Below are 10,109 nucleotides of genomic sequence, written 5' to 3' on the forward strand. Positions count from 1 at the left end.
AAAACAGATGTTGAATATTTAGTGTACTTCCATTATAGTTTACTTGACCAATGTGGTGAAACTTTATTCAACACAACTGAGTAATTTTGCTAGTTCAGTGTAAGTAGGCAAGACCATTGCCAACACACTTAATTGAAAGGTATATATATTTTTCATTTCAGAATGGAATTACAGCAGACTAAATATATACTGCTTTTTACTAACTACAGAAAGCGATGTCTGTAACAGACCATGGAACTGAGGGAAAAGTATTCCCAAATTGTAATCCAGTCTTACAACAAAATTATGATCAAACCACAAGTGACGTATATCAATTTTCATTTGCAAAAGAAAACTCAAGCAATTTCTGGCATGAGTTACAAGAAAAATTTAGGTATACAAGATGAATGACCATTGTTTAGCTAATCTGATGTGTGGGTTTTGAGCAAAATTCTCTATGATTTTCCAACACATGCAAAATTCTCTCAATTGTCAAGAAGAACAATCTGGACATACTCAGTTTAGAAATCAACTTAATTCCTTAAGACCCTGACAAGAAGGCATTCCACAGAAATATTACTTCCCCAAGAACTTCACCTAGTTCTGGTGTTTTCAAACCTCTGTTGCTTAAGAAAATAAGGAAGGACATAACAGAAACAGAGCAATGAACATTAAAGTCTGTGTAGGAAAGATCAGGATGAATATCTACACGAGATTTCTGATGCAAAGGCTTGTGCAATACTTCAATGAAATATTAGCAGACATGAGGCGTAACCTTGGGTTTAGTTGCCAGCATATAACATGATTTCAAGTTTACACTGTTCTATTTCAGTGTCATATACACTGAAATCCTTTGAGCATCTTGGAGAACTTTTACTCTCCCAAAGATTAAAGATACCTGGCAGGACTTGATTCCCCAGCCTGGTTGTTTCTCTCTGTGTGGCTTCAATTATCCAGTGCTATAAGGCAGTTACCAGCTTCAGAAGTGCTGACAGCAGAGCAAAAGATTGTTTTTTTTCTGGGAAGAGAAATGGGGACAACTAGGGAGAGCTGTGATTTAGGAGGGCATTCTGATGAGACCCCAAAGAAAGAACAACACACCTGTGCAAAGCAAGCACGCATTTTTGAGATTTACCACTTCCTAGTGCATACATGCACAAAGTTAGCAGCTATTAATAGGTACTTTCAGAAGTTGCTGTTCTTTGTGTAGTACATTGTGGTTTCCAAAATGACCAGCATTTGGGCTTACCAAAATCTGTGTACACACTAACACTCTGGATGATACTGAAATAGTTTGGAAAGTATTGAGAGACAAAACTGAACATTACCAAACAATTCCTTCAGCATCAATAAATGTAAGCACTTTTCAGGACAGGAACTATTATTCTGATTATCTGTTGGAGAGATTCATGTTTGATAAAATTTCTTGATAAAGCACTGCATTTTAAGATTTTACTGTGAGTTGAAAAATGTATGAACAAGCAGACTTGAGACGGGACAACAGATGAAAATTGGCAGAAAAGAAGTAGTGACTTCAACATGACATGATCCGCAGCAGCTGAAATCTGCTGAGTCTGTGACACCCTCAGGAATATGGACTCACTCCACAGTGCTGTAACAGCTGAAAGTTAAGAGAATTCCTGATACAGATCAATAGTAAGTCATATAAGGCTTACAACATTCTCAAGGAAAGTTTGGGATTTATCCACTTGGTTCCCTAAGACAGAACAAGTCATATTGGGGGTACAGATGAGATCACAGGAGATATGGCACTAAAATGTGCAGTTTGATAATGAAAGAAATCCATAGGCAACAGTGAATCAAGCTAATCAGACAAAGTAACAAAAACCCCTAAGGTATCAGAATTTCCCATCACTTATCCCCTGGGCGGGGGGAGGAATTGTGATCATACAAGGTTAGGCTTACTCTAAAACTCAGTTATGTCATTGCTTAAGAAGTTCCTCTCGCTCATTTTAAATGAGTAGTCTGAACTTATGTTTTAAAGTTCACAAGATGCAAGGTGAGAGATTTTATAAGAAAAGAACAAACAAACAATACCTAGTCAAAACTGAAGAGGAATTTACAAGAAACCCTTGAGACACCTGGGAATTTGTTTTTTAGGATTAGGTCTATATTTGTGCAACAGGACATACAGTCTTTTTCTGCTACTGAATGGTTCAAAAAAAGTAAGGCTGTTTTTACAGGACTTCTACCTTGTTGCTACAAAACAACATGGAAACCATCATACAAAATCCACTGCCACAAAATATTCAATCCAGGAAGTTTTGGAGAATGAACATCAAACCATTAAACTTTTAACTAAATAGAGAAAGATTTGTCAACTGAGTGTCTGTGATACCCAAGTTAGGCTCTTAGGGGTTTTCTTGCTTTTAACATAGATAGAAAAGACAACCTATATTCACTCTGACAAACCAGTCTGGCACGTATTTAGATTTAGAAAAAGAACAAACCAAATCAAACAAAAAGAAAAAAAGGAGCCTTCAGTTACCACAGTTCATTTTCTCAAAACAGTTTTGGCACAATTGTTCCCCCTAGATTCAAGCCCAGCTCTACCTCCTCTTTCTTGTAAAAAATTCTACACATGCATTGGGAAACAAACTACATAAAATATTTATATAAAATATTTATTTATACAGTTATTTCATAAGGTGAAAACAAAAAAGAGTAAACAACATATACTAATTGATGATGAATTTCCCTTGAGATTCACATGCATACATTTTTTAAAAATCCTGGTATTTTTAAATGAAAACAATTACTTGCATTTATTGAATAATCATTACAAAACCCACAAAAAACCTGCATTTCAAACAACAGTCATACTCCACCTGCAAATTCAATCATAAAGGACAGAGCACACTTACAAGTTAAGAGTCTACTCAAAGCATTAAAACATTAAAGAGGAACAAAATACTTACAGTATCTTCTTCCTCTGTATCATCATTGTCATTATCGTCATCACTATCCTTGAACCCAGGTGGAAGTGGTGGCCCAATGAATTCATCATCTTCACCATCATCATCAGTATCCTCAGCTGGACCTTGAGCAGAAGTCTGGGATTGCACAGACAGACCAGTTAACTCTTCATCTGAGCTATCTTCACTTTCACTACAGGCTGCCTCTCTGTATGGAAAAATTTTAAAAATTAAAAATTTCATGAACATCGGCACTTCCATAGGAATTTTCAGATACAAGATGCTGAGCACTGTTGTAAAATTGTAAACACTGAAATTAGCAGCAAAACGTAAATTAATTTTTATTAACAGAGTGTGGGCCCACCATCATCTTGTAAACATAAAGTTTTAAAAAAAGGAACATCATAGTCACAGACAGTTCAAAAAACTGGACAAAATCAAACAAAGAAAAAGTTAGACAGATTGTAAAAACAACAGTACCACTTCACTAGTATGGATTTCAATAATGCCTAGAAGCCAACAGAATATATTGTTATAGAGCATTTTCAGGATTCTGCTTCAAGTTGCAGCTTGTGCAGATGCTCTGTACCTCTGTTGGCTGGGTGGAACTCAAAACAGTAGTCGCCCAGGCTCACAACCAGAGTGAGAACACAAAGCATGGCACTTGCTTTATAATGCTGGTAAAGAATAACAGGGAATCAGGCACTTTCAACCAAATATTTGATACTGTAACAAAGCTTGATTCTAAAAGTCACATTAAATTATCATTTTGCTGTTGCTCAAATCAGTTGTGTGGACACATTATTTTTGGCATTGGAAAATTTCTGAAAAGTAAGTAGAGTGACTTAGTCCATGTTCATTCAGTTTATTCAAAATAAATGTGCTCCCTCTGCTGGTAGTTATCAAGTAGGCAGTACTCTAACTGGCAAAAGGTCTAAAAGTGATATGCAGAAAACTTTGCCTTTTGACTAGATACAGTGTATCATCACAGTGATACCTTGCAGTGGAAATCAGATGTTCCTTTCAGATTCATTGAGATAAGGTCAAACTGCAAGACTTGGTTTAGAAGCTTGTATTTTAAGTGTGTGTATGTGAGTTTTTAAGTGAGCAGACTGCAAAAGGTAGTTTAACAAAGATAAAAAAGAAGACTACAGAGGTATTGCGGGGGGTTTAAATTTTAGGTTATCGCTTAATAACTATAATAAAAACACACAAGTTGAAGAACATAATAAAGGATTAAGAAAATGTGTTATAAACTATGTGATTGTGACAGAGAATGCAGCCCCACTCCACCCCCCAAACCAGCTGTACACCAAGCAGGTAGTAGGTTACACAGCAAATATTTGTGTTGGATATGCAGTCAAAATTCTATTCTAGGAAGAAATCAAAACAAACTAAAACCAACACAAATTAGATCCTGAGATGTTACAGTGATGAGAAGTGTTTGCATGCCTGAAAGATTGTCTAATTTTTCCAACTATGTTTACTAGCCTAATAAAAGATATTACCTCTACATGCAAACCTTGTTTTGCATAGTGATGAGAGACATTTGAAGACCTAGATCAGGATATGATTATCTAATAAATCTAACTCAAACAAAAAGAGCTTCTCTTACTCTACAACAATGGGGCAATCAATATTCTTTTACCAAAAGGAAGCTTCCAGCATGTGAGGAATGGGTTGGGACCTTCAAAGTTCTTCAAGTTAGGTATCCCCAAAACTAACAACTTTACAATACTATGTGCAAAAGAGTTGTGTTTTAAGAGTCAGTATGCGTTCCCAGACTAGCAAACCACATATCTTTTCCCCAAAAGCCAAACTATTTCATTAGTTTTGGAATGGAACCAAATACACATTGTACCTGCCACTGAGAATAATGTATACAGCATAATGATTCAAGGAGGCCTTTTCAATCCTGGAGTCCCATATTTTCAGATCTTTCTACAGACACCAAAGAACAATAAGTAGCTTCCTTCCTAATTACTTATCGTTATCATTCCCTCATTTGCTAGGAAGGATAAATCGATCAAATCAAACATTCCAGTACTTTGAAGGGCAGTGTAATCACTCTGCATGTGAAATGGTCAGAATTGCAGTGCTATTTTTCACCACACTGGATCCAAGCTTGGCAGGGACAGCCATGTACTACAGCTACAGCTACTGGTATCCTCTGTCCTGACTGGAGGAAAGTCAAACGTAATGACATCCCAATGCAGCCAGACCAAAAGCCCATCTACACTTCTGACAGCAACCAGGAGTGGTGCTGACAGAAAAGACAAAACAAGTGGTGTTTCCTTCAACTTCCAGCCTTACAGTCATACCCTACCAGAGGCTGTAAAGAAAGAACCAGTTTGCCAGCCCTTTTCCCAGGCTTCAGAGGAGTGTAAGGAATTGTTTTTTGCTTTCCCTCATTACCTCCTCAGTAAGTAAAACAAGCTGTAAGATGAAAAAAAGAAAGCTGCATTAGGGCGCAGATGGCACACAGGGGAAATAACAAAAAAACATTCTGTGAGTTGTACAAGTATGTGGGCACATCCCCCCGAAGTGTTCACTCTCCTCACATCATCCACTCCATTTGGATATACTATCCAAATACTATCAGATACTTTCATTTCACAAAGCATAATTATTATTATTATTATACTTATGCGTAAATACGTAAGTCCCATAACTATTGTAAACATTTTTCTACAGCAAAGTAGCTCAAAAGCAAAAAGAATCAGTAGCTGTTCTTCACATCTTTTTGGAGTGACCAGCCCCTTTTTAACAACTAAAAAATTAGTATGAGGGCTACTATGATAACGGAAATTGAAAAGAAGTAATATTCAGGAAAGTGTTACCATTTTCAGAGAACAGAACAAGCTATATATATTAGATCAGTTTATAGTAACTAAAATCTGCATTATAAAAAGAAGTACTGAGAATCCTGTATTTCAGACTTAAATCATCAGCTGTAGGATTGTTCCTCTGAATTAAGGTTGAGTCACAATGCCATGTCTCCTTCAGTACCTTCCTTTAGCACTAAGCTACACATCCTATTTCACAAGGAAATATAAAACTTCCAGGAGAGCCTTTCATGTCATGCCCTCCCTTCTTCCTTCTCAATTCTTGGTAAAAACAGAAAAGAAAAACAAAGAAAACATCAGCAGAACTCTGGTGAGTTACCAGAGCCTACCTAATAACCCAGAATACTGAAAGATATGTTACCTTCCTTTATACAAACTCCCTGAAGGTCTATTCTGACAAGTCCATTAGCGAAATGAGATGATTAGGGAAAAGCTCTGTATCACCTGACTGCTTTCCACTGTACCATTTGTTTTAAGTGATTCTTTATATTGAAGTCACCCCTATACATTACACAATCACGTTACATTTAAATTCTTGTGATCCTTCATTATTTCACCAGATAGGTATCTAAGATTATCAAAAGCAATTGGGAGCACAGAATATTTTTCCCACATGCACAAGATGTAACACAGGATCTACAGGGTAGTATATTGTGCGACCAGTTATTTCAGTGAGAGTGCATGGCTCATTTGAGATTTCCATAGACCAACACCCAAATAGTAAATTTTTTAACAGAAATCTGTTCACAGTCTGAAACACTACAAGTTTGTCCATAACAGCCTACCACATACAGGCTCTATCAGCCCCTAAGACATATGTATATGTATACTAGAGTCTTGTATGGGTTACTCCACTTCCGTAGATACAGAAGCCTAAAAATTTACAGTGCACTGATCTCCACAATCCCTGCCATGCAATGGAGTTTTGTGTGGCCCCCATTACCTTCAGCTACTTTTGATTTCCCAGCACCTCAGAATTCAAACTGTCAAAGCAGTAGCATTTACTGTTTGTCAATAACAAACAAACATTGGCAAGTTTGACAGTAAATTTCAGACTGAAGTTAAAACAAAATACTTTCTCAGCCCCACCACTACTCTATTCAATACAATGTGCACACAGAGGCTCTCCATCTACTTTGCTTTCTTTTTCAGCAGGCAGGAACAAGTACATTCTATCTACAGGTGGGAACAATAGCTGCTTATTAAGTCAGCATATGTAGCCATTATATTTGCCCCAATATTTTCAAAAAATCCACAGATAACAACGTTGTTGTCACTTTAAAAAAAAGTATGCCAAACAGGATTAGGGAGGAGACTGCAAAATTTACTAAATAAATTTACTAATTTACTAATAAAATTATTAATACTATTAAATATACATAATGTCAATATTTACAAATTAATGACACATCTTTAAGAAAGCACAGATAAAAAAAAAATCTAAAATCCGTATTTCCACTGAAATACTTCAGATAACATACACATGTTCACAGAAGTTAGATGACACTCATGCTGTCAAGCAAAAAATCCTTCAGATAAGAAAGCTGTTACATGGAATCTCCCACCACATCTAAGTACCTTTGGTTTAATGTGGACCCAGCTCCTGTTGCACTGGATGCTGAAGCTGATGAATCAGCGCATGGACTTCTAAACTCTTTTTCAGCCTGATCTTCCTTCTCTCTTTCACGAGCCTCTGAATAGAGACAGCACATAATTTACAAATAACCAAAACTTTTAGAAAATAATAAAATTAGAGGCTTGCTGAGGACAGTAAAAGAATTTTCTTTATTTTCAGACCTATATGAAATATTTGAAAAGGCAACAGCAAATAAAGGATTTCACCTGAAAATAGATTACTTTACCATATAAATTAAATTTCCATTGCTACTGCAGTGATCCCTCAGAAAAACAAAATGTCACAAGGAAAATACAAACACCTTCTAGCTGTCAGTTTGTACACACTGTTCTCTCTATACAAGAAACATCACTGTTAGCTAAACTAAAAAGAAAAACATGTTTTGCAGCAAAGCTAGGAACATTTTCCTCTGAAAACAAATACAAACACCTGCAAAATACTGAACCAGGTAACATATTTTGATCTCAGTTCTTTTTATCCACAGTTGGGATAGCAGAGGAGACATTTCCAAAAATTATTGTGGGTATTCCAAAAAGCTAAAAGTCAACAGTGTATCTTAAGAAATCTGAAAATAAAATGCTCACATTACCTCATCCTCAGAAAATTTGTTTCCAGGTTAAACAGCTGAACTACATACAAAGCTCTGTCATTTTTGGTAAAATGATCAACCTTATAAGCAACAAAATGCATTGTGCTTCCTTTCTGGGCAAGAGCCTAGAAACCTTTGCGGGGGGGGGGGGGGGGGGGAGAGGGCAACATTGAAGATGCAGTTCAAGATGTCTTAACTTAAAAACATTACGTTTTTGTAACCACTTACTGGATTTCCCTCCTAAACTAAAACATGGTGTAAGCAAATGATCTCTCATAAGGAAGGATAGATCAACCTGAAACAGTATCAAACATGAAAAGGTTTCCAACATGGGAACACATTGTTGTGTTTACATTCAGCCGACACAAAAAAATGGTCCAAAGCAAGTTTTGGAATCCTCTGTATATTTGAATTTCACAGTGTCTTAAAGTCCACAAAGTCAACAAGCCTCCACAGAGGTCTGTTCTTGTGGTTCTGCATAGAACTAAAACAATAAAAACCACCAACATCATAATTGTCTCAGTCCTTCACACAGAACTGCTTTCTTCGTGATAAGGTGCTTCAAGTCTACTAACTTCATAAACTGCAACACTTTAGAGAGCAGGTTAAGCCTAATCTAGTAGCATAGAAGCTGCTCAACCATGATGGCATCACATGAAACAAACAAAATAAAAACCAAACCCACACACATTCTGCACAAACTGTCGAAGCGGAGGGAGAAAGCATGGACATTTGGGTTGGCAAAGGGATTTCTAGAATACACACAAGTGTCTCCCAAGTACCATCTTTGGAATGATGTTTGCTTTGATACAGGCAGCAAAAGATACAATTTTCTCCATCTCCCACTCTCAAACTACCACCTTGAAAACCTCCTCAAAGCACAGCAGAAGACAGAGACAAATTTGTGGGCTGCTATATAACCTGTTGTTTGGTATAAGACACACGTTTCTTCCTTGTTATTCTGTTCTCTCTAAATTAAAGCTGTCTGTACCAACCTCCTTTCCAAAATAAATACACAGCTAGGTAAAATAAGGAAGAAGTCTTGTGTTTAAATTCACCTTTTTCCTGTATGTATAAGCAATGCTTCACAACAGGAACCTTGCACACGCACACTACTCTTGCATACTCAGACAACATACATAAATTAATACCTATACTATTTATCAAGCCCCAAGCTGCTTAGAACTATCTTCCTTGAACAAAACTGCACTTGTTTTTTGTTCTCTAGACAGCTAGTCTGAGCCACTTTAAACACCACCCCAAGTCGGAAAAACAAAACACGTTTTTAAATGCATTAGCTGACTACACTCGCGTTTCTTACCCAAGACCTTCCTGCTCCTCTCCACTGCAGTTCTTCTCGTTTGCTCAAACATGGCTTCGAGGTCGAAAGTCCGAGCTTTCTTCCCTGAAAATGAAGAAAAAGGAGAATGCAACACAGACTCACCCTGGCCACAGGCACTCCAGCAGCTCCAGGCCCGGGGGCGGGGGGGTGGAGGGGTGGTCACAGGCACGACCGCTTCATTTCCACCTCCAACCGCCAGCCTCCCCCGGGGGTCCCCCACCAAGGGCCGCCGGCCCCAAGCACCGACCCCCACCCCGCGCCCCTCAGCCGGGCGCCCGGCACCCCCCGGCCCGCATCGCGACGCACCGAATCCGGAGAAGCCCATGGTGGCCGCCAGCTCCGGATCGGGTCCCCCCAGCATCTCAGCGTCTGCAAGGAGAAAGGAAAGAAAACCACGGAGGTCAGCCGGGGCCGCGTGGTGGGCTCGGCCGGGTCCGGCCCGCCACAGCACCGCCGCTCACCGCCCTCCGCCGCCGGCTCCATGCTGTGGCTGCCCCGGAACCACAACCGGCGCCGGCAGGAAGCGCCCGAGCGTGGCCAGAGGCGCCCGGGGACGCCCGTCCGCCAGCGCGGGTCCGCCCCCTCCCCGAGCCGGGGCCGCCGCGTGTTTCATCTGCCGGCTTCGGGCGTCCGCCGCCGGCCTTGTGCCGTTCTCCCGTCGCTGCTCGGAAGGCCTCGACTAAATCTGCGTAGAGTCGCAGGGTATGTCGAGTTGGAAGGGACCCATCAGGATCATCGACCCCAGCTCCCTGCTCCTCGCAGGACCACCTAACGCTAAACC

At 39.3% G+C, this 10,109-nt stretch overlaps 1 protein-coding gene across 1 annotated transcript in view; it reads right to left on the reverse strand.

Annotated features, from left to right (window-relative positions):
* WDR70 (WD repeat domain 70) overlaps positions 1-9,858 on the reverse strand; it is a 143,560-nt gene extending 133,702 nt beyond the window's left edge. Inside the window, exons 1-5 of the mRNA XM_052775775.1 lie at positions 9,790-9,858; positions 9,635-9,697; positions 9,308-9,391; positions 7,340-7,454; positions 2,919-3,123 (exon numbers count right to left, since the gene is read on the reverse strand). Of these exons, the coding sequence (XP_052631735.1) occupies positions 2,919-3,123; positions 7,340-7,454; positions 9,308-9,391; positions 9,635-9,697; positions 9,790-9,811 (489 nt within the window). The 5' untranslated portion in view covers positions 9,812-9,858. The remainder of the gene's footprint in view (positions 1-2,918; positions 3,124-7,339; positions 7,455-9,307; positions 9,392-9,634; positions 9,698-9,789) is intronic.
* Positions 9,859-10,109: the final 251 nt, after the last annotated feature.

The sequence above is a fragment of the Harpia harpyja genome, chromosome Z (genome assembly GCF_026419915.1).
Source record: "Harpia harpyja isolate bHarHar1 chromosome Z, bHarHar1 primary haplotype, whole genome shotgun sequence".
Classification (NCBI taxonomy): domain Eukaryota; kingdom Metazoa; phylum Chordata; class Aves; order Accipitriformes; family Accipitridae; genus Harpia; species Harpia harpyja.